General features: G+C 46.1%; 1 protein-coding gene across 12 annotated transcripts in view; it reads right to left on the bottom strand.

Annotated features, from left to right (window-relative positions):
• Positions 1 to 14,425, bottom strand: part of CACNA1E (calcium voltage-gated channel subunit alpha1 E) — a 382,029-nt gene extending 367,604 nt beyond the window's left edge. For 9 of the 12 annotated variants that reach the window (XM_038542199.1, XM_038542206.1, XM_038542201.1 and 6 more), the window contains exon 1: positions 14,283 to 14,419. In XM_038542199.1, coding sequence (XP_038398127.1) covers positions 14,283 to 14,386 — 104 coding nt within the window. In that variant the 5' untranslated portion in view covers positions 14,387 to 14,419. Of the gene's footprint in view, positions 1 to 14,282 lie in introns of all 12 variants that reach the window. The other 3 variants (XM_038542200.1, XM_038542209.1, XR_005361978.1) reach the window with 2 other exon arrangements.
• Between the last annotated feature and the right edge of the window lie 11,106 nt (positions 14,426 to 25,531).

The following is a 25,531-nucleotide window of genomic DNA, read 5'->3' as shown; positions in this document are numbered from 1 at the left end:
CTGGGGTTCACCTCAGTATCAAAGTAAAATTAGCCATATGTTCAAGGGATGAAGGGACAGAAACCCAGAGAGGTGAAGTGACCTACCCAAGGCCACCCAGTTTCCCAGTGCTAGAGCCAGGACCAAAAACAGGCAGTCTGCCCTATGATTCGTGCTCAACCATTGGGCCACACTGCCTCAGACAGCAAAGGGGGCTACCCCTAAGCCACATTATGAACAGCCAGAGAGGTGAACGGGCTCAGCCAGGGTCACTTAGCTTCCTGGTGGCAGCTTCCTTTACAGAAACATTCCTCAAGCAAGCCGATGAGGGCCTGGCACTGCGCCAGGGCCAGATTTAATGTTAGACCACCTGACAGTATATGTGTTGTGAAAGAAGAAGAGAGTCAGAATTGTATTTATGCTGAAGCAACATTTCTGGGCCTCCTCCCCCTTGAGGGAGCCTATGGTTTGGAGGCAGGGCTCCTCTAAAGACAACTAAACGCAACACAGCTCAGCAACTGTCACTTACCTTTAACAGAACCAGAGCCACAAACCCGCCACATGGCCCCTAAGTACAGCCCACATCAGTCGGCACTACCTGGACACTACCCGCCTCCCCAACCCTCTCAACTATGCCTCTCTCCTTCCCTCCACCAGGAGGCTCACAGGGTTCCCTGAAGGAACTTCCAAATTCAGCAAGCCTCTTCCAAGGTTACCATCAAGCCACCCAGGAAGGTTCCAGGGTCCCCCCTCTGCGCAGGATGCGACAAGCTGAGCCATAAGCCTCCCCAAAGTATTGCTCTGGCTCTGGATAAAACCAGAGCTGTAGGCGTGCTAATTAGCAACTAAGAGAGCTTGGGCACACTGACTATTAATGACTCCATCTCTCTGTTTCCTGCTGGCCTATTATTAATTCATGGGGCCTCTCCAGTAGGGCCAGAGAGATAACACAGAATGCAAAAGTTCACATTTCAGTTTGAGGCTGAGACGGGAGGAGCGATGTTGGGGAGAAGCATCAGTCCTCCAGGAGCAAGGGCACAGTGTGGGAAACCTCCTCCACAGACTGGCTTCTAGTTCTCACTGCAGCAGAAATGGAAGTGCACGTCATAAAGGCACAAACCTAGAGGATCATTGCAGCACTGCTCCTAACCGCCAAGTGACCAGAGACTCCTATGCTAGGGAATACTATGCAGCATTCAAGAGACATTATGGACAGCTTTCTAGAAAATTGCCAAGGGACAGGCCCATGATCTAGTGTGAATTTTTAAAAAGCAAAAAATCAAAGGCAAAAAATGCAGACCTCTGTATATCCTATGACTCCGTTTTCATGCCAGGAAGAGAGGGACAAATTTTACCCAGCTGAAGCACAGGAATGAGGAGAGTAAGTAAGCACAATCAATGGATGGCACCTGGAGCAGGGTTAAGATGCCCAGGGTAGGGAGTGAGCCTGATGTACCCAAACCAGGGGCGTCAAGCCAGCCCCACCCCCAAAAGCATGGTCCCCAGTAAGTCTTTCTGTGTATTATCTCTCCACTCTAAGAACAGAGAGGGAATTTACCTGATTCCTCCCTGTATTCTTCATAAATCTGGGAAGGGATGTGGACTTCCCATCACTGAGGTCAGTAGGTAACAAAGCCACAGTCCGACAAGAGCAGTGCGGCTCGGTGGTGGGATGTGTGCACTGCTACAGAGTCTGCACAGAGGTTCCCAGGTAAGACGTGGAGGGAAGGAAGAGAGGGGGAAGAAAAGGACTCTGACCCTGCATTTACCATTCCTCCTCATTCTGGGTTTTGGAGAGCAAGGGAGGAAGAAGGAGGTGGCGAGAGGGGCCAAGGACAGAGCAGAGGTGGAGGAGGGGGACCGTGAGGTAGGAGGAGGCTACGGAGCAAGCCTCAGACTAAGGGCAGGTGCTGCCACTCAAACAGCAGCATCTAAAGGTCAGACAGACTGGCTGCCTGGCCCAGGGCGATGCACTTTGTTCCATGTGCCTCTGCTTTCTCACCCGAACATTAAATAAATGTGAAATTATGGGAGATGATGTTTCTAAAGGTCTTGTTTATCGCAATGCCTGGAATACTGTAGTATTGTGTGTGTGTGTGTGTGTGTGTGTGCACATGTGTGTGCACGTGCACATGCTCAGACTTTAATTCTTCAGCATCAAGTATTTCATCTTCTACAAGCAGCTTCATCCTACCACATCCACGAGAAAAACACCCTTGACTCATCTGCAGCTATGTGTGCAGGTGAGCTCTTACTGGATGGAAAGGCCAGGCAGGAAGGTGAGAGAGATGGTAGTGCTGGCCTGGAACCAGAATCCTCAGGGCTCTCACCCTGCTCTGTCTTCAGGCTTCAGTGTCCCTACCTGTGATATGACGGTGACCACCAGGCTGCTCCAGCCCACTCCAGCCGCACAGCGTTCTGCAACGCTTCCGAGAGACCGTGGCTGCAGTACACAGAACTGACCACTCGGGGGCATCATAGAACAGGAAACAAGTATCTCAAGAAAGGGAGTGTGATGAATCGTGCAGCTGGCACTAGAGGGCACTGTTTTTCCCATTTTCTTCAAAAGGGTGACTCAGGCAGGAGGCAGTACTGTTCAGATCTTAACAGTTCAGGACGCTGAACAGTCTCCTTTTGAAGACACTCAGGCATGGCCCATGCCAGCATAGTGGAGGTGGTCAAGACTGGGGTAGCAGGGGGAGACTGGCTCACCGGCATCCCCATCCCCAAAACGGGGACAAGACTGATGGAGCTGGAAAAGGAAGCACGGGCATCAAATGAACCCCCCCGGGCACAGCCAGGACTGAAAACCAGGCTGCAAAGTCACACTAAATCTCCTATGAGTCCTCCTTTCTGGCTTGGCCTGCAAGGGAAGAGCTGGGACAGCAGAGAAACATTTGACACCCCCCCCCCCACCACCACTAAGCCCTGATTTCAGACATCACTGGAGAAGGTGAAAGGATCCTGTTTTCTCTTGGGGCATCCAGTGGCTTTGGCCAAGAGGCAGAGATGTCATGTCTTCATTCCCTTTGAGAGGTGGGCATCACCAGGCACTGAGCGAGGGGCTGGGCACCTGCATAGCAACCACACTGCTCCGGCTCACCACTCACCACCCAGCGTATCCCCGTAGCCTAATTCTCTAGGGGAAGTGTTTAGAGAACTGCAGGAGGAAAAATGTAGGAAAAGAAAAGTCATTAGAGACCATACATAGAAAGAGACCCTTATTTTCAAATCTCTGGAGGGTAGACCAAAAAAATTTCAAGGATGTGTGTTGACATTTCCCCAAAGGGCCCATCTTAAATTTCTATGCATTCACCCAAATTGTGTCAACTCCTAGGAGGAGCCCAGTCTCTGGATTCTCAGCAGCTTCCTGTTCTGCTCAGAATTCCAAGGCAGGGTACATGCTATAGGTCCTTACTTGGCTTGTGGTCCTCAAGCTTATTGTTGGCTAGTGACAGCACAGGGTGTGAAATTTCATGATTTTTGTATTCCGTTGGCACTATGCTCTGGTTTCTGTGAGTCTGTGATACTACAACCCTACAAGCCTGAAATGCTTCCTCTTTGAGTACAGAGGTGAGATTCAGCGACACTACAAACTCAGGTGCCCTCAGTCAAGACGGTCGGTCATCTAGTAAGTGAACTTACTTGTCTAAGGCAAGGGGGAGTGGTGGGTACTGCAGTGGCCTCAAGAATTCCAGCCCCTCCTAAGAGCATACAAGTTTAAATGGTATTAAAATACCAGATCAGTCAACAACGCTTTCCTATTTAACTGAACAAACTCTGCCCATGCGCCTTTCTGGCAGTGACATTCCTTATAGACACTAGCATTCAGGCAAACCAAATGATGCCTGCTTTTACCAGCAAGTGGCCGCCTGTGGAATGAGGAGCCCATTCAGCCTGATTGGATCTACATGGGGTTAGCTGCCTTTCAAAGAGCTCAGAGCAAAACTGGTGCCCACTGGGTTCTTTTTTTTTTTTCTTTTAAAGAGCTATTTAGTCATGAAAGACACAGACTGGGAGAGAGAGAGGCAGAGACACAGGCAGAGGGAGAAGCAGGCTCCTCAAAGGGAGGCTGATGCGGAACTCGATCCTGGATCCTGGGATCAATACTTTAGCTGAAGGCAGGCGCCCAACCACTGAGCCACCCAAGTATCCCTTTTTTTCTTTTAGATCTTATCTATTTATTCATGAGAAACAGAGAGAGAGGCAGAGACATAGGCAGAGGGAGAAGTGGGCTCCCTGCAGGGAGCCTGATGCGGGACTTGATCCCAGGACCCTGGGATCACAACCTGAGCCAAAGGCATATGCTCAACCATATGAGTCACCCAGGTGCCCCATCCACTGGTTTTTAAAACCCAATGGGAAAGCTTCAAGGTTGGGACATGTGTTTCCAAAAGAATTGGCCTGCAACATTGGGTGTGGCATGAAAGCTGGTGAGGATGTGGTTAGACACTTGAGTTATTGACCCTGCTGGCCCGCAGGGTGGCGGGACACAGGAGAGAACAAGGTGTGGCTTCTAGGGCTGGTTCCTCAGAGCCTGTCACTCCCTGCAGCCCTCTGAGCTTACAATCAGCAGAACAACTCGTGCAAAGCACCAACAGTCACTCAGCCCTGTGGGCCCTCATGCCCTCTTCTGTAAAGAAGGCAGCTACTCTAGATGATGATAGTTAGTGGTAGTGGTAATAACAGTAATAATACCAATAATACCAACAATGGCTGATGTGTCCTGTCTCCATACCACGTGTCAGGACCATATGTTTCCTCATCTCATCGCCGGAGGGGTGCCTGACATACACAGTTGACGGCAACCCTGGCTATAGCCTGTGCACCAACAGGTGTTAGCAAACAGATGTTCTGCTATGGACAGCAAGTGATGGGCTCCTGAAGGTGAAGAATCAGACACAAGGGGGAAAAAACAACCCAACACTGGACTAAGTACTCTCTGTGCTCATCACAAGTCAGAAAGGTGACTATCCACAGTCTAGCAAAGGAGGAAAATGAGGTTGAATCTGAGGTTCAGAAAGGTTGAGTATTTTTCCCAAGGCGAATAACACATGGTTTGGGGATGTGAAGGAAGACAGCACCCCCAACAACCTGCAATCTAACCAGCCTGGGTTTTCACAGCCCATGAGGCTCGATGCTACAGGGGCTGACCCAGTCGAGATCTACAGCCCCTGGTGTCCTGAGCTCCCTAGACTATATAGACTGGTGCTATCAGAGGCAAGGGAAGCATCCAGATCATAATTTACCATACCAACTGTTCCTTGGGCATTCATTCATTCATTCATTCACTGATAAATATTCGCTGAAAGCCTAGATGGCAGGCATTGCTCCCGGAACTGAGGCTATGGAATAGACACAGCAGTGTGTCACTTCCACTCTTGTTGTGGAGAGGCAGTCAACAGTCACCATGCAGGGTGATGGGACCCAGACTTACAAGATGTCTATTTTAAACTATGTGGTGAAGACTAACCTCTTTGAGGAGGCATCAGTTAAGCTGAGGTCTAGAGGACAAGAATGGACCAACCTTACAAAAATGTGGAGAGAGAACACTGCAGGCTGGGGGACAAGGCAGAAACATAGAAGGCATTGGCTTGGCCTGAAAGTGGGCAGGAGAGTAAGGAACAAGGGAACGAGTTGTCATGATGAGGTCAGGAGCCACCCAAGGCCAGGTGCTACAAGGCTTTACAAGCCAGGGAGAGGGGCTCAGATTCTATTCTGAGTGCAGAAGGAAGTTACATCACAGAAGCATGATTTGGTTTACATCCTTTTAAAATGCCCTTGTCTGTTATGTGAACAGCCACATTCCTGATCACAGAAAAACAAAGATATAAGGAGAGAGGCCAATTAGGAGGCCCTGGCAATGGCCCAAGTGACAGTTGCTCGGAAGAGATTGGTAACACCAGGGACACAGAAGTGTTCAGATTTGGAAAATGTTTGGGAGACACGTTGACAGGGCTTACCAACTAATTGGAAGTGGAAGAAAAGGGAAAGAGAGTAATAAAAGGACAATAGAAGTTTCTGGCTTGAGCAATTGGGTAGATGTGGTGCCACCTACTGAGAATGGGGGGGTCTGGGTTGGGTCAGGAGAGAATCAAGACTTTTGCTTTAGCCATGTTAAGTTTTAGATGCTGATTAGACGATAATGTAAAGCTGCCAGCCTCCCCTTTGGCTACAAGAGTCAAAGGTTCTTAGGAAATCTATATTTGGGGATCATCTTCAGGTATGTGGACCTGGTTGAGGTTACCCAGGGAGACCGTGTAGACAGAGTAGAGTCCAGGAATAACCCTGGGGTTCACCAGTATTTTGAGGATCCACAGCAGCATACATAATCTAGTAAACATGGTCCAAATTCACAACAGACCTGCAAGGTATTATTACTCATTTTCACTCTAAAAATGCAGAGAAGTTATAGCCTGGCCAGGTCCCATAGTTTACAAGTAGCATGGCAAGAATCAGCCCTTAATAGTATAATTAGGTTCCTGTCACTTGTCTACCACTGTGTAAAGACCACAGGTGGATACTATTATGGGCAGAAGGCATCAATGAAATGAGGTAGGCACTGAAGTCAGAGGGCCTGGGGTGAACTGAACCCTCACTAGCTATGTGATGTTGGGTAAGGCACATAACCTCATCAAGCCAGTTATCTGGTGTATAAAATCATGAGGGTTTTTTTTTTTCATTTTTCAAATATCTATTAAGTGTCTCTTGTGTGCTGGACACTGTGCCAAGTGATGAGAGACCCATTGGAAGCAGACAGACTTCTGTGCTTTACAGTCTAGTGGGGGATACGGACATGTAAATAGGCAATTAGAATATAGTGTGATAAGTACTATGATTATGGAAATACTGCTTCCCTCTTTTTAGAGTATGTTGTACCAACCTACGCAGACTTAAGTTACACATAATTTCCTTTCTTCCAAATCCATATGCAATAATAGTCCCATATGAAATGTTTCTACTCTTTATAATAGTACCTATGATTTTCATTAGAATAAATAATACATGCAAAGCACCTAGCACATAGCCAGTGCTCAACAAATGGTGACAGTCATTATTAAGACATGGGTTTTTTGACCTAGCACCACTTTGGACTTTGGGACTCATTTTTCTCCTCCATAAATTAAGAATAATAATAGCTAGTCCAGGGGCGCCGGGGTGGCTCATTCAGTGAAGCATCTGACTCTTGATGTTGACTCAGGTCATGATCTCAGGGTTGTAAGATTGAGCCCCTTGTCGGGCTCCGTGTTGGGTGTGGAGCCTGATTATGATTCTTTCTCTCCCTCTCCCTCAGCCCCCCAACTCCTTTTTTTCTCTTAAAAGAATAATAACAATCGCTAGTCCACAGGGTCCTTGTGAGGGTCAGATGAGATAGTATACATGAAAACATTTGATAAGCTGGGAGGAATTCTTTTAAAGTATGAGTAAAACATGCTTTCATGCCTTTATAAAGCTACAAAATTCAGTCCACGAGGAATAGTTAGCATTGCCCAAGAGGTCCTCGTAGCCCTTACACTAGGCCTGAGCAAACCTTTTAATAGGTTCTTTGGAAAACAGAATTCTGCACAAGAAATTCTGCTTCATTTGAATCACCTATCCTCTGTCCCCTTCCTTGAGGTCTTCTCTGCCCTCTCAACTCCTCCCCCTACCACATTTGGTTCACCCAGCCAAAGGCAAAAAAATCTGGAAACCTCCCAGGCTGGTTTCTAGTCAGCTTCGTGCATCACTAGGCTCCTGAGTCAGTGCCAAGAAGGCAGGATTTGTAAAGCTGCTATGTGTGCCATAGGCTGTCAGCTGTGTGGGCGGTGGACAAGGCCTTGCAGGGGGAGGCTGGAGCTGAGGGAGGAGCAGGAAGTGCAGGGCTCCCGACAGAGAAACCTTCCTGACTTCCTATTGTAGCAAACCCATTTCTTGACAAAGGACTAGGCTGCCCCGGTCTTAGTGTCAGGATGATTCTATGTAAGTCAGGAGAAGACAGAGGCCTGAGACAGAAAGAAGGCTCCATCTCTCCAAGATGCACTAAGTAGACACAGTGTCCTGAGCAGGAGGGCAGAGAACAGACTCCCCACTTCCTCTGCTGACTATTCAACTGGAGGGCCTTGGGCAGTCAACAACCTGCAGAACCACACAGCTAACCCAGGGAACTCAGCTACCTCTTTCCCCAGAAGCTAGTGGACTGGAATGGGTATCAATTCCCCTCAGTGCATTTACTTCCTCATTCATTCAACTAATACTTATTGTGAGCCAACTACATACAAGACATTGTCTTATACTCTTAAGATTAAATAAAGTCCCTCCTTTCAAGAAGCCTACACTTCAGTGGAGGGAGATAGATTACTATATATGTGATATATATATGTGATGTAATATATGTATTACATTATATATATATGTGATATATATATAATGTATTTGTGTGTGTCTTTATGTGCATGTGTGTGTGTGTGTGTGTATGTATAACAACAGGAAGGGCTGTGATAAAAAAAAAAAGGAGAATAAACAGAGAAAGAGAGTGACAGTGGGGGAATGCTATGCTACCTAGGGTGATCAGAAAGGTTTCTCTGAGCAGAGACCTAGTTGAAGTGAGTGGGAGTCATGCAAGTCTTCTGTGGGGAAAGAACATTCCAGGTGGAGGGAACAGCAAAAGCAAAAGCAAACAGCAAAAATATTCCCTGAGATGGGAATGATCTGAACACATTCAAGGAATGGCACAGAACCAGTGCAGGTGGAGCAGAATGAGTGGGGAAGAGATTAAGGAACATAGCCAAAGATACCTGTGCATGTTTGGGGGTGGGGGGAGGTCCAAATGGTAGAGGAAGGGATCATGTAAAGCCTTAAAGACCATGCTAAGGACTTCATCTGTGGGACACGGGGAGCCACTAGAGGGCTTGAGCAGAGGACTGATGTGATAAATTTCTGAAGACTCTATTATGGAGAGTTCATGTATACTATCTTTCCAATTCCTTTGTAAATCTTTAAAAAAAAAAAAAGACAAAGAAAAATCCTTAGCTTCAGTGGGGTAAGGAGACTCTAGCAGGGAGGCTAGTTAGTTAAGAGTGGCTACAGTTGGGAATCCCTGGGTGGCTCAGCAGTTTAGCACCTGCCTTTGGCCCAGGGCATGATCCTGGAGCCCTGGGATCGAGTCCCACATCAGGCTCCCTGCATAGAGCCTGCTTCTCTCTTTCTCTCTCTGTCTTTCATGAATAAATAAATAAAAATTAAAAAAAAGAGTGGCTACAGTAATCATCTTGGACAAGTTACTCAAACTCTCTGTGCCCCAACTGTTAATATGAGGATAATAATAATACTGGTCTCATTCAATTGTGACAAGGATTAAATAAATTAAAGAATTATGAATAGTGCTGGGTAGGGGTGCCTAGATGGCACAGTTGGTTGAGCATCCCATTTTTTAAAGATTTTTTTTTATTTATTCATGAGAGACAGAGAGAGAGAGAGAGAGAGAGAGAGAGGCAGAGACACAGGCAGAGGGAGAAGCAGGCTCTATGCAGGGAGCCTGATGTGGGAGTCGATCCTGGGATAGACTGAGCATCCAATTCTTGATTTTGACTCAGCTCATGATCTCAGGGTCATGAGATCAAGCCCCATATCAGGCTCCTTGATCAATGCAGAGTCAGCTTAAGATTCTCTCTCCCTCTCTCTCTGCTCACTTCCCATGCTCACTGTCTCTCTCAAATAAAATAAATCTCTAAGAAAAAAAGAATAGTGTTGGGTATCCAGTAAGTACCATATAAGTGTCTACCATTTAAGTGTCTATTAAAAATACATATCAAAGGTGACTCAGATGACAGAGATAGTGGCAAAAGTGATAAAATGTGATCTGACACATTTCAAAGAGAAAACTGATGGGGATTGGCAAGAATTGGATGTCAGTATGAGAGAAATCAGGATGATGCCAATGCTTCTGGCCCCAGCAACAGAAAGAATGAATGTAGCTTCCATTTACTGAGAAAGAGAAGACCAAAGGAAAAGCAGATTTTGAGGAAAATTGGTATTTTGCTGTTGGACAGATTTTGCTTGAGATACCTATGGATGTGAAAGTAAAGGTGCTGATTAAGTATGTGGCATCTAAAATTCAGGGAAGAGGTCTTGGCCAGAGATACAAATTTGGGAGTCACCAATCTGCACTGGTTTCTAAAGGTTTGGGACTGAGTGAGGTCACCAGGAAGTAAGTGTTGGTGAGAGATGGTAGATGGAGCCTTGGGCCCCCCAATGTTTGGGGATTGGAAAAAGGAAGAGGAAACCAGCAAAAGAGGTGAAAGGAAGATATTTGCTTTACTGGGACAAAGGCCTGATTTCAATCCATTCCAGAGGGAACCAGAGACAGAGAATGTAGACAAAAGGGCTCATCACACTCTACCTCTAGACCTCCACATGGAGCATGATGAGTAGTTGGTCCACAGAAACTGAAGGAAAGGCCTGGAATAGGGATACAGATGCAGTGGATGGCCAATACAGTGGTTGGAACACCTGAAAGCTTCTTTGACTTCTGCTCTTTTCCCAGTAAAGTAGGAAGGCAGTTGCAGTTATGAGCTCAGAAAAGGCTGGCTGGAGATATTGGGGTTTGAGAATTAAGAGGAAAGTATCTCTAAATTTAGTAATCTCTAAAAGAGTGTGAGGGTGAATGGAAAGGTGAAAAGTAGCAGGATTTCTGAGCAAGACCAAGGGACAACTTGAGGTATGGGGTCACGGATTTATAGCGAGACCAGTAAGCATAGCTGCGAGATTTTCTACATCAATGTTCTACTGCTCAAGTGCAAGGGAAGAATAGGTAGCAAGTGGGATTTAAGCACAGTTGGAGTCCAGCTAGACCAGTATAATGGAGCTACGGAGGGGCAAGGATGTTGAGGTGTAAACAAGGATGAGGAAGCATGAAGTAGAGACAAGAGCAGCTTGGGAGGCATCCAGCATTCTTGCCCCTGGCTGATGACTGGCTCTGAGAACTTGGCTGGAGAAAGGGTTGGGAGGGTAAGAGGAGACCTCAAGACTGACATCACCATTTTGCTCTGGAAAGTATTTTTGGTGCTTACAGTGGAATTTAATTTGATAAGATGAGAAGTGAGGACATGACTGAGGAGGGGAGTAGCAAAAAAAGTAATACGATCGCTGTTTTGTGGATGCCAGTGAGGTTAAAGAATCTTGGGAACTAATTATTAGAGGGAGTGAACTGGACAAAGAGGTGGTGGTCAGAGAGTAGGATGCTTGAAACTGAGATTATGGAGCAGGGCAGTTACAAGGTCTGGGCAGGTCATGGAAGTAAGGTCTCAGCTGCAAAGATGGAGGCAAAACCATGAAGGAGAAGAATTTAAGCCTCTAAGAGGCCAGTGTCTAGGAGAGGTCATTTAAGTGGATATGAAAATCACTAAGACTGATGGCAAGAGGAGAGATGGGAGACAGGCAATAAACCAAGAGCTAAAGTCTTCTGGAATAAAGAGGACTGGCCTAGGAGTCTGCAGATAGCTACAAAAAGAAGCAGCAGGTGCTATTGCATGATGCCATAAGCTCCAAAGTTGCTATTTTAGAACAGGCATGAGGAATAATGGTCCAGAAGCAATAATGAGGAGACACCTACCCCAGCTTCAGGCTCAAGAGTGTGAGGAAGTTTGGGAGGGAAGGCGGCTACCATATAAGGCAGCTGCCGATCAAGCCATGCTCTTGGGGGAGATGCACGGTACCAAGGACATGAAGGGAATGTCCGAGAAGGTTAGAAAAACGTAGAGGATTTTTCTGATGATGGAACAAGAGTTCCAGACAGTAAAATATTAGGGTTTGGGAGCTAGCAAGGAGCAGGAAGTGGGTCTGATTAAGGCATGTAGAGCCATATGAGGATGGAGTTTAGATGGGCAAGGAAAAAGGCATGACGTTATTAACCATGGAGGTCTCCATAAGGGCTGCAGTGATAAGGCTGTGAGCATTAAGAGGCAGGCAGTGGGGCAGCATTGTCTCTATCACCTCTCATTTTCTCTTCACCCATTCCAATTGGGGCCTGGCCCCATAATCCTACTGAACTGCAACCTTTAAGGTCACCTCCATATTGCTGAAATCAGTGATCCCTTCTCCATCCTCATTTTATTTGACCTCTCAAAAACCTCTTCTATAGAAGATGACTCCTTCCTTCTGAACAGATACCTTCTCTTTACTTCTTTGTCTCTTCACTCTCTGGCTTTCTCTTTTTTAAGATCTTAATTATTTATTAGAGAGAGAGAGAGAGAGAGAGAGAGCACACCATGAGTGGAGGGAGAGGCAGAGGGAGAAACAACTTTCTGCTGAGCAAGGAGCCAGACATGGGCTCGATCCCAGGACCCTGAAATCATGACCTGAGCCAAAGGCAGATGCTTAACCAACTGAGCCACCCAGGTACCCCACACTATGGCTTTCTTCCTACTTCCCTGGTATCTCCTCCTTAATTCTTCCACAACCACACTCAGGAAAGCTGACAACCCCTCCCCCACCACCCAGCCACTGATGTATCTGCTCTGTTTCACCTCCTCGTGGACCTTCCTAGGTGAAAGCATAGTCTCTCAACCAACCCCACCATGACTCCTAGTAGGTCGCTGCTACTAGACTTTTATACCTCCCAACTAGCAAAAGTTTAACTTAGAGAAAGATAAAGAGTTACGTATGCATTGCTTGTCATGGTGAAGCTAGTTTTTCAGTGAGTGTTGTAGGAATTCTTGAGTTAGGCCATATGACAGGCACTGAGTGACACGAAAAATGTGTAAGATAGTCTCTGGCCTGGAGTTGTTCAGAATCCTCTCAGGAAAACAAGACGGAGGTGCAGAGAAATACAGTACTTCTGAATACAAAGAAATACTATCGGAGCCATGTGATATTCAAATGGACACCTCCTCATTTTTTGAAGCCATGAGGTGACTTATTCAATGTCATACCACTAACTAGATTCAACATCATACCACTATTTAGATCACCCTGGGAATTAGACCCAAATGTCTCAACCTCTAAGCCAGTGCTCTTGTCATGGCATCTCAATTGGTGGTTGAGATAGACTTTAAGTACTGTGAGAATTGGAAAGAAAGGCACTGTGCCATTGTGAATAGAAGCATGGATTCTAGAACCAGACTGCCAGAGTCCAAATCATCAAATCACAGTAACAACATAGTTATTATTGGAATGACTTTGGGAAAGTCACCTATCTTCTCTGTGCCTCACTGGTTAAATCTGGATAATAACTGTATCTACCTCATAACTTCTGTTAAGGATTAACATAAGTTAATATGGGTGCTTAGGATGTTGCCTGGCTTTTAGAGCTATGTAGGATTTTAAAGACTAACAGTACTTGGACACGAACAACAGGAGAGAAGGTTGATTGCCAGATGCCTGACTCCTCTCTGAATCCCAGGAGCCTGGCACACATCAGGGCCCGCTGAATGAATGAATGAATGAATGGATGGATGACGAACCAGTAAACATTGTGACATCCATAGGAAAAGACCTCCAGAGATCAGCTAATCCACCCCACTTTGCACCACCCAGAATGTCTAATGAGGCCAGAGAGGTAAACTCTACCATAACCACCGCCATAAAAAAAACATCTATTATTAGTCTTTTTGCACTTAATGACATCCAACAACTCAACAACCTAAAGACATACAGACCACAAGACATGCAAACATGCAGAACATACACTGACATCCAAAAATATGAAACAAAGCCCCTAGGTGGGGTATACACGTGGAGCACCAAATGAGAATCAGATGCAATATGCTCTTCCTTTAACGTAGGACACTGGAATAAGGCGCAACTTCTCCATAGGCGTGAATTGAGTTAAAGGCAGTCTAAGACAGATTGCTCTACCCTAAAGGATCAGACATAAAGCTATGGGGGCCATGAGCTCTTCCACCACTGAAGACTTGCCCCCAAAATGTAATCATCACCCCAAGGATGACATTAGCAAGCGTACGTTTAGCTACAATTCCAGAATTAAGATGAGGCTGATGATTCGTGTTTTGGTGGCTTCTCCATGGTTTTACAGAACCCCTCTTTCCAGGGAGGCTCAGAGTGTGGAACAGACAGACCACAGCTCCTTCCCCAGGTCTTAGTAAACTACGGATGCTTTGGAGGGGAAGGCGGGTTGCGGCCTTTTGATGGAGGTAGGCCTCAGGGCGGTGGGACGCAGCCTACAGCTGGTTGGCGAGGTCCCGGCTCACCGCAGGGGCCTCGTTCGAGGGGTCAAGCGCCTCTTGAGCGGCAGCAGCGACAAAGGCACCGACCCCCGGGCCACCCTCCCCGCCCCGGGCGCCCGCGGGCCGCCTTCCCGTACTCACTCCCACTCCTTGCGCCGCGCCTGTGGGGTGCTCTGCATCTTGTGCGCCTCGTGGGCCTTGATGATGTCGCGCTGCTCGATGAGGCCCCCGCGCCGCCGCTTCATCACCTCGGGGCTCACCGGGAGGAAGGGGCCGGCGCCGGCGTCCAGGGCCGCACCGCCCTCCCAGCCCGCGCCCTCGCCCTCCTGCACCGGGAAGAAGTTGTCGACGCCGGAGGCGGCGGCGCGCGGGGAGGCCGGCAGCATGCCCACCTCGTCCGAGGCGTCGGCCTCGAGCAGGGAGCACTGCTGGGGCCTCCATGCCTCCTCCTCAGGCAGGGCCAGGACGTGGCGGCGGCGGCCCGCGGCCCAGGGCTCAGGGCTCCCGGCCGCGGCGGGGCAGGGGGCGGGCTCGGGCAGCCTGCGGCCTGGGCTCGGTCCACGCATCTCGGGCACCATCCCAGAACATTGCTCTGCGCGGGGTGGGGGAGGGGAGCACGAGAGAAAGAGAGAAAAGCAAGAGGTTAATGACGTCAAAGCTTGGGGCTGCCCCACAGCTCCGTCCCAGGTCCCAGGTCCCAGGTCCGGCCCAGAAGCTGGCTCACAGCAGGCACCCCGCAAATGATCGCTGAGCTCAGGAGCATCCGCTGTGGACCAGGCTGAGCGCCAAGTGCTGAGTATCCAGAGGTAAGTTAGGTAAAATAGACTTGATTTTTGCCCCATGAACTTCACAGTCCAGTGCAGAAGACAGAGGTTAAACAAATGATTAGATGCAACGTCATGAATGGCCCCGGGTACCGCTACAAGGAGAGGAGAACTCCAAAGGCTATCTTTCTGGGCCCCAGCCGCAGACACCTTAGCTGGCTGTTCTCTCCCAGTTTTCTCCCATTCGGGTGAAAGAATCTTACCCATTCCTCAGTGTCCTGACTCCTCTGGAGAAATGCCACCCACCACCTGCTGCCCTGATTCTCGCACTCTCTCCCCAGGATCAGCCACAGGCTGCCTATCTTTGAGAACTGGGACCCCTGTATAGGCCCCTTCCTCCTTTCCTAATGCATGCATCCAGCGCAGGATCTGGGAAACAAGTGTGGAATCAGGTGCCTCTGCTAGCGTCCTTGAGCCTCATTTCCTTTTCCATGCCAAGGAGGATGTGGCCAGATTTCCCTGTGAAAGACACACTCATTCAGTCAATACTGAGAGCTTACCATGTGCCAGGCACTGTGCCAGGCACGGGGTACACTGCAATGCGCTGGATTCAGTCCACATCCTCCTCATGGGAGAAACAGGAAAAGCATCAGTTCTGACCATGCAACACGATAGGCTGTGATTGAGGTAGGCCCCATTGCTGTGTGAGCTTACAGTAGGGGCACCAAAGCCCATCTGGGAGCTGGAAGGGCTTTGTGGAGGAGATGAGTATTATGCTGCATTTATTTAAGCAGTACTTGCCAGGTGAGGAAAGGGAGCAGATTATGGACAAAAGGAAGAGCATGTGCAGAGAGGATTTGGGGGACTAAAGAATCCAAAACAGTTCCCATGGCAAGTCTGAGGTCTGGGGGACAGACTGTCCAATGTGAGAGGGCCCAAACCTACCACCTTTTTGAGATATCTGCTCACTGTCTCTCTTCCAGCCATGACTCCCAACACCTGAATCCCTGGCCTCCTCCCCACCCACGTTCCAAACCACACCCCTAGTGACCACAAGTGGCACACACATGCCCCCTTGGCACTGAGCAGTGTCACATGCTCAGAGAAACCCTTGCATCCAGATCACTCAATCGGTGCTTCATGAGCACCCGCTATGCACTGGGGTCTGTGCCAGGTGCCCAGGGGAGGCATCTTCCCAGAATGCTACCCTCCAGATGCCACCACTGGCCCCCCTGGTCTGAACTGAAAGTCATTACAGCAAAGAATACTCAAATGGGTAGGAATCTTAATGGTATAGCCATGCCATTTTATAGGTGAGGAAGCTGAGGTACAGAGATGTAGAGAGTTGCCCAGGGCCACACCACCACTCAAAGTCAGAGCTGGGAGACAGCTCAGGTTTCAAATCCTGGCTTATGATTTTTTTTCCATTATACTGACCACACTATCACTATCACATGAAGCAGAATAAATAGATGCCTCTCCCAGCCCCCTCCGCATCACACCAAGACAGCAGGTGGACAAGAAAAGGCCAGGATGATCTTTCTGGGTATGTAATAAAGCCCCATGTGAACACTGAATAGATCCTGACTTCCCTGGAAAGCAGGTCATTCAAAATCCTCCTCATTTGTCCCCTCCTGTATTTCTAGCACCTGGCCTGGTCTTCCCAGCCCTACCCACACCACACCCCAAAGCATCAGTGATGCTGGGCTGGAGGCTCTGGGGACACACTGGTCAGTGCTAGGTATGCAGCCATCAAGCATGGGTCAGAGGAGCAGAGGAAGGAAGTTAAAGGTCCAGGATAAGCTTGGAAGGGAGGAGAAATGAAGGGAAAAATACATTTCAAAATCTGCAAACAGTTGGGTGGGTCCCTAGAAAGAGTGATTCATGTTCTTCACGTTGTCATTCTGTCTCAACTCTGCTTGATGGATTTTAAATTTATCCTTCATTCCTACGATGTTTAAATGTCTCTCCCTCACCACACACATGCACGCACCCGTCCCCGGGGTGCTCCCACTCCCTCCACAGGCTTCAGCACTACCAGAAACTCAAGCACTCTCGGGTTCTCCCAGCCGCAGCCTCCTCTCCCTCGTGCTCCTCCATGGCCAAGGCTCCCGGGCCACTGTCCCGGCTCTCACCGGGCCACCAGGACCTGGCTCCTGGCCTCTGCTTCCTGGCCCAGCCAGCTCTCGCTCTCCTCCCTGGATTTCCCCTTCCCAGACACTTTGCCAATCTGAATCACATCTTTGCCAAAATTACAGCACAATAATATGCACTGCAGAGCTCTGCTTCAACAGAATCAATTTTACGAATATCAAAACATGAAATTATCTCATCTTTCTTTTAAGAATTCCTGTTAAACAACCCTTCTATTATTGATATAAATGTTCATCAGGGGAATCTGTCGCCCCCACTGCCTGCCAAGCCGGCCAGTCCCCAGGTCTGGCTATCATCAAACTGAGACAACATCTTCTATCTTAAGCAATATAGACGAAACAGTCTACATATTCCAAGGAAGGACACTTGAATCTACTCTATAGTTAGCCTTCCTCCTGCCCAGCCCCCAAATTCTGGCATTCCTTGAAGTCCTTGATATCAGGGATTTTGGCTTATGTTTCTATATCTAGCACTCAGTCTTGAGGTCAACACATAGTAGGCTGTTGTGGTGGTCATTAGTAGGGTTTGCCAAATAGTCTGGTCATCCCCCACCCTGGGCACATAGTAGGATGCACTTCATGGCATCCTGTGGTCCAGTGGGGTCATGTGAACATTTCGGCCAATGAGTTGTGAGTAGAGTGCTATGTGTCCCTTCGAAGCTAAGCATTTAAATGCAGTGTGAGATCTCTAGATCTAGAGGAGCTGGCAAATCCTTCTGTAAAAAAAACATAATATTTCAGATGTTGTAGGCCATGTGATTTTTTGTTGCAAGTACTCAAATTCTGCTGTTATAACATGAAAACACTCAGACAATATGCAAATAAATGTGTGTGACTGTGTCCTGGTAAAACTTTATAAACTTGTGTGAATTTTTTTTTTATTGGAGTTCAATTTGCCAACATATAGCATAACACCCAGTGCTCATCCCATCAAGTGCCCCCCTCAGTGCCCGTCACCCAGTCACCCTCACCCCCGCCCACCTCCCTTTCCACGACCCCTTGTTCATTTCCCAGAGTTAGGAGTCTCTCATATTCTGTCTCCCTCTCTGATATTTCTCACTCATTTTCTCTCCTTTCCCCTTTATTCCCTTTCACTATTTTTTATATTCCCCAAATGAATGAGACCATATAATGTTTGTCCTTCTCTGATTGACTTATTTCACTGTGTGAACTTTGCTTTTTTAAATGCATCTCTCGGACTCCATCATTATTACTCAGTCTATGTCCATGGGTCAGGTTCTGCAGCAGTAGGCCAAAAGAGGAAATGGAAACCCATAAAATAGAATCAAGGGTGGACATACCAAATTAGAAGCTTCCTAAAAAAATCAAGAAATAAAATAATTAAATTAAATTAAATTAAATTAAATTAAATAATAAAATAAAATAAGAAGCTTCCTGAGGGCCAAGTTGCCAAGTTGCTATCCTATGGCCCTCTCCCCTAGTCCGTAATTGAAGGAAAACAGGCCTTGTGGCTCTGAGTTACTGGCCCAAAAATTAGCTAATGAAATCTCCAAGGGCACCTGTCTTTTTCCTCTAACCCTTACTTTCTACCAACCTCTCTTCTTATTCTTTATTGCTATTTTTGGCTAATGGGCAGGGGATGGGATTTTTTAAATACAGGTGTCCTGAGGAGGGAAAATTACTTATTTGAAACCCAGCAGCCCCATTAAGAACTCTTCCCTTGCTTGCCAGTCCACATGGAGCAGCAGGGTAAGGAAATCTTTACTCCTCTTACCCTCCCAGAGTTGGAACTGAGATCTGCCTCCACAGAGGAATATTTTGTCATTTGTGTGATCCTTCTCTTTTTACCCTATCAAGAGTGTTAAGTTTTATTCTATTTTTGATTGCTTAAGAAATAATGGCCCATGCATCCTGTTGGCTTGTCTGTACTTCTTAGGCCCGGGGGGGAGTCCACTGTACCAAGGACATGTATCCTCTCATTGGGTTCCTGCTCTTCTGACTCCCACCTCTTCACTGCTCATTTTCTCATTCCTCCAGATTATGTGAATCCTTCAGTCACCTTCTGAAAAGTAGATATACCAGGAAGTCAACAAAGCTTATGCTCTTGTGAGTGTACCATCTTCATATCTTGAAAGTCTTGAGTTCAGCAAGGAAGAGGAAGTCTCCATTGTATACATCACCAGGTAGCATGGGCTGGGAGATAGGTGGTGAGTGGAAATGGGACTAAAAGGTAAGTGGTGGCCCTGACACTCTCCTGGCTCTGCTCCCTCTGCCTGTCCTGCACAAGAAGAGAGCAGAAGGGTTCCCATCCCCAACTGCTGGAAATGAAAAATCACAAAAAGGAAACTGTTTTTAAAATATGATACTACACAACTTAGATGCCATGCTGAGTCCTCCTCTAAAAAGGATTCTCTAGAGAAGAGGACTCATAGAGTTCATAGGTTTTCTGTCCAGCAAAGGGGAAGGCAGAGAATGACGCTATTCAGAGTCCTCACCCACCTGTTCAGAGAGGAGACATTCCTGGCACAGAAATATTTATCCAGGGATTTTTCTTTTCTGAGTTAGCTCACTAGCCAACCACAAGGGAGGAACAAAATTATTTTTATTTGCTGTGACCTCCTAAGGCTGTGGTTCTCAAGCTTTATTGTACATCGGAATCATCTACACTGCTGGTTTTCTAAAATGCAGATTCCTGGGACCTCCCTCCAGAGATTCTCATATGATAGATCTTGGGTGCACTCAGGAATCTGTACTTTTAACAAGCATCTCCGCCCCCAATCATGTCTTAAGAAACACTGTCCTAAAAGCACCATATAGTTACAAGAAGTTGTGCTAAGTTGGTGAGCGGTGTCATCCTGGATGAAATATGATAATAAAGGCTCCTAGGACAGTGTCCCTCTCACCCATCCTCAGTCTGTATCTACATACCCAGAGGAGTTCCTTGACCCACCCCCACTCCTTGCAAAACTCTATCCTCCCCTAGACTGGCATCAGTTTTTGCCCATCCCACATTCTTCTCCATATGTCTATGTTGTTATGGTGACTGTTCAAGGATGGGCTAATGTCCAACTGCAATTTGACAGGCTGGTGCATTTTGAATGTAAACCAAGACCCAAGGAAGACACTCTGCTTCAAATATGGAGTAATCACCAAGTCCACCAGAGTCCCTGTGGTGGAGTCAAAAGATCCCATGATCTGGTGTCAGAATCTCTGGGTTTGGTTCTTCCACTTGCTAGTCAAGTAACCTTTGGCAATACGCTTCTCTTCTCTGGTTCAATTTCCTCACCTGAACAATAAGGATAAAAATACAACCTGCCCTATAGAAATCTGTGGTGGGAATCAAATAGGAAAGCATCTGGGAAAGAACCTGCAGACTGTTAAGTCATATAAATATGGGGGGAAAAAGAGAAGAAATTAAAGCCTGCACACTGGAGCCAGGCTGCCTGGGTATGAATCTAAGCTTCCCTCTCACCAACTGAATCCGTGAGCAAATCATATAGCCTTCCATTATTCATCTGTAGAAGGGTCATTAAGAGTAGATACTTCATAAGGCTGTTGTGAGAAGTGAATACAGAAGCATAAAACAGTATGTGATAAAAATGCCCAATAGATATTAGCTGTCATTTTTATTATGTAAAATGTCTTATTTTTTAACTAAATAATGCTAGTAACCAACCTCAAAATACCTGGGGCTTAAGAAAGTCAAGGTTTCTTTCTTTGTCATATCTCCATATAATAATACAAACTGGCCTGGAATATGGGAAAGATGGGCTCTGCTCCACTCAGGGACTTAGGTTTATCTCATTCAAGTGGCTCTGTTATCCCCTAAGGATGGCAAATTTCTTCCTTTCAGGCCAGATAGTAAATATTTCAGACTTTGTAGGCCATGAGGTCTCAGTGGCAACTATTCAGCCCTGTCCTTGTAGTATAAAAGTGCCATAGATAATACATTTTTTTAAAAAATGGATGTGGGCAGCCAGATGGCTCAGCAGTTTAGCACCGCCTTCAGCCCAGGGCCTAATCCTGGGGACCCGAGATCGAGTCCCACATCAGGCTCCTTGCGTGGAGCCTGCTTCTCCCTCTGCCTGTATCTCTGCCTCTGTGTGTGTGTGTGTGTGTGTGTGTGTGTGTGTGTGTGTGTGTCTCATGAATGAATAAAATCTTTTTAAAAAATGAACGTGGCTGTGTTTCAATAAAACTTTATTTACAAAGGCTGGCATCTGATACCCAGACTTAGAGCCTCAGAGTCCTCCACTAGACTTTTTGTCTCTAGCCTGGAGACAAAGAAGAAAAGCTTGGAGGACCTTACAAGAGGTCTAGAGGCTATAAGTGGTGTGTAGCACTTACACCATATTTCATTAGCCAGAACTCTGTGACCCACTTAACTGAAGGAAGGCAGAAATATAGTCTACCTGTGTGCAAAGTAAGAAGAGAAGAAAACCAATAATAATAATCACTAACAATCCCCATTATACTATTATTATTTGTATTGTGATATAACCACAAAAATAAATGCAAATGTAAATATTTACAAATACATCAAATACATTGAATATTGGCCAGTCTAATGATATATTAATGAATTGCTAAAAATTAGCCATATTATATATAATGTGTACAGAGATAGATAAACAAATTTATTAAAAGAAAAAGGAGAGGGGCACCTGGGTGGCTCAGTGGTTGAGTGTTTGCCTTTCGCTCAGGTTGTGACTCCGGGGTCCTGGAATTGAGTCCTACAGGGAGCCTGCTTCTCTCTGCCTGTCTCGGCCTCTGTGTGTCTCTCATGAATTAATAAATAAAATCTTAAAAAAAAGAAAAAGGAGAAACCCTAAACATGACAAACAATCAATTCACCAAAGGATCTGATGATTTGGAAAGCAAGACCTCAAAACTGTAAAATGTGGGTGGGTCCTAATGAATTACAGAGAGGGCTCACATCACAGACATATCTCTACAGTCTCTTGATTATGACACCTCCTCGCACACACTAGCCTTTTAGCTACATGAAGGCAGAAACCACACTTGCTTTGTTCACCACTGTATCCCTAGCACCCAGCCCTGATAGGCATTGAGTAAATATTTATGAAAGGAAAGAATACATAGGAGGAGAGAGAGAGCAGGGGCAGGAAGCAGAGAGAAAAGACGTCGCTCTGCAGTTTTCCCATACTATAATTTTGTTATTGTGGTAAATTAGTCCCCTTTAAGAGTTACCTTCCATAGAAATCCAAGAACACTTGAGTGGATAGAAGTGGTTTTAAGGGGCCGTTACTTGCAACTTTCCAATTTGCTTAAATAGTCATCTTTATTATTCGGCTTTAGAAGCTGCTTCAAGCCTCCACAGGATCTGCCTGCCTTAAAGAAGGGGAAAAAAAACTATTTAATAAGGAAAGGGGCCTTAAAATATGTATGCAGAAATCATCAGAGAAAAAGACAAGAGATTCATTTAACAAGCATTTACTGAGCACCTACTATGTATTGGGGATGGAGAAAAGCACTGGAAACTTTATGAGACCACAACAAGAGCCCAGGAAGAAACCCAAGGGGTTAGGTCCAGTAAAGTTCATTTGTTGTTGCTGTTGTTGAGCTTCATTTTAGCACAGTAACTTTTTAATGTAAAGCAAGAATTATTTCTGTAAGACACTTTGAGATTACTTGAGCATTTGTGACTTTTCTTCTTCTCTTACTCCTTCCACCTCCCTAAGGCACCCAGACATAAACAGACAAAGATAAAAAGAGAGGTATATTGGGACGCTTGAGTGGCTCAGTGGTTGAGCGTCTGCCTTTGGCTCAGGGCATAATCCCAGGACTCTGGGATCGAGTCCCACATCGGGTTTCCTGCATGAAGCCTGCTTCTCCCTCTGCCTATGTCTCTGTGTCTCTCTGTCTCTCTCTCTCTCTGTCTGTCTCTCATGAATAAATAAAATCTTTAAAAAAAAATAAAAATAAAAAAGAGAGGTATACTTTTCCTGAGGACCCAAAGGGGAGTAGAAAACGAAGAACAGAATACCACTCCTCAGAGAGTCTCTGGAAGAAAAGCTCACCAGGAATCAGTAACAGTTGCAGCTGGAGATAAAACAAATGCCTCCACTCCTTGGACTTGCAGAAACAGAGTGGAGGTCCCACAGCTGCCTGACTGGGAACAAAGGTGGCCCAGTGGGCAAACATCTGGGAGACCACAGGTACGCCCAGAAAGGTCCAAACCACTGCATCATTAGGCTCAGAAAACAGAGTGCTGCAGAAACTTCTCCAAGAGCCTCTTTTCCATCAAAACATTTCTCAAGTATCAGTCCCAGGAGCACCAAGGATCTCCAACTAGAGCCTGATAATATCCTTCCCACCCACACAGACCCAGATTACTTGAATTGATTTCCTTGGAAGCCCTGTTTTAAAGAGTAAGCTACTGCCGCAGTAAAGTAATGAGGGGGAGACAGCAGTGTTGGTGCCTGCAGCCAGGTGGAATCTCCTCTCTGCTCGGGGTCCTGATACCAGTGCAGGCTTTCAAAGGCACCAGCACAGCAGCCCCCCTTCTCTGCAGCTCTCAGCAAAGAATGCTGTTAGAAGTGCCACATAAAGAAACAGGTACAAAGCCCTGAGCCTGGCATTCAGGGCCTCTACAATGTGGCTCCAGGAAGAAGGACAAGCCTATAATCCAAGGGCTTTGCATTTTTAACCATCCAGGAGCTTTGGTGGTGGTGGCCGTCCATCTGTCGGCCAGTACTGGCAACTGCTGGGAGTCAAATCCAGATGTCAGATCTGTCTCAGAACCCAGCCTCTGTCCAGCCACCTTTTCAGCCGTGATCCAAGACATGGAAGTTACAAAGAAGCTTGCCACCAAGTAGAAAGATGACAACTTGTGAGCTGTGGAAATAGAAGAAGGACATACTGATGCCTCCAAAGCATATCTGGTCTCTGAAAGTTTTTAGACTCTTTTAGACTCTTTCCTTCATCTCACCCTCATCTCTGTACTCTCTGTTCATTTTTATGCATTTTCTTTCTGGTCATTTATTGTGTATTTCACCACATAATTACAAATAATGATATAATTAACCTGTGTAAGCCAAGAATTCATTGAGAACAAAATTTGCATTTCCAGGGATAATATGACCTGAAGGATTTTTGCTCAATAAACACACACAGAGTACAATGTGCGCAATCCTAGGTATGCAAACTCAGACTGGTCTCCCTGGAGTTGGGCAATATGACACAGAGCACTTAGAAGATTAGACCAACAATTACAACCCAATTGAAAGTGCCTGCATACCTCCAACAAGCTAGAAAGAAAACTCGAAGAAAACATTATGGTCACATCTTTAGGACCCTTCCATTCCCTACCCTTGTGCCATATCTAGACACTCTGGGCGATGGGCTCCATCTAGCTCCAGGGTGGATTCTAATTAGATTAAGCCAGTCAGGATAATCTCATCCTTTAACTAATGGTTAATTAAGAAGAGGGCACATGACCCATTTAAGGCCAGTAAAGTATGAGGTAAAGCTTACTGGGGTTTTTAAGAAAATTCTCCCAACTTTTAAAGGAAGCTGTTAAGGGAACTGCCTCTGGACACTGTCCTACACAGACATAAATGGTGAAACTGCTGCCACCACCCCACCACCAACCTAAGGATGAAACTGCCACATGCAGGAAAAAAGGGCCAAAAGAATCCCAGGCAATGGAGATAAAACCACCCCGCCTCTGTACCACTAGCAATATGAGGCAATACAGCTCCTGATGGCTGAAGTCCATTTATTTAAGTTACATTTTCTGTTACTTCCATCCCAAAGCATACTAATTGCAGAAGCCCCCACATCCTCCATACAATAAGAGTTACTACTCCACAAACCCACAAAACCATTTAATTGTTTTGGTTACATCTGGGGGAAAGTCTCCTTGCACTCTTCTATGGTTTTTTTTTTTTTTTTTGGTTGTAATTCATCTTTTTTAATTATTCATGAAAGACACAGAGAGAGAGAGGCAGAGACACAGGCAAAGGGAGAAGCAGGCTCCATGCAAGGAGCCGGACGTGGGATTCGATGCAGGGACCCCAGGATCACGCCCCAGGCCGAAGGCAGGCGCCAAACTGCTTAGCCACCCAGGTGTCCCTAATTCATATTTTAAACATAGACACTGGGACTTGCATAAAATTCTTGAAGATTCTAAGAATCATTTATTGTGGATTCTTAGAATCTTTTGTATAATGGTTAATGACTCAACCCAAACTGGAATCAAGTTAAATTCAATTGAGTGAGCAGTAAGTTTTAAGTAGAGAAGGAAACACTGCAATTGGATTACATGGAAAAGATCTTATTGCAATTAAAGACAGTATAAAAAGATTTAGTGGTCATAGTAAACACTACCACCACCACCATCATCATCAAAAAATAATGGCTTATATTGAATTTTTATTTTATGCTAGATATGTGCCTTTCATATAATAAATCTGAAGAATTTGTGTAATTCTTGAAAAAAATCTTATGAAACCACTATTATTATTATTATCTCAGTTTTACAAATGAG

This window comes from Canis lupus, chromosome 7 (assembly GCF_011100685.1).
Source record: "Canis lupus familiaris isolate Mischka breed German Shepherd chromosome 7, alternate assembly UU_Cfam_GSD_1.0, whole genome shotgun sequence".
In the NCBI taxonomy this organism is placed as follows: domain Eukaryota; kingdom Metazoa; phylum Chordata; class Mammalia; order Carnivora; family Canidae; genus Canis; species Canis lupus.
This window is presented reverse-complemented; position numbering and strand designations above follow the sequence as displayed.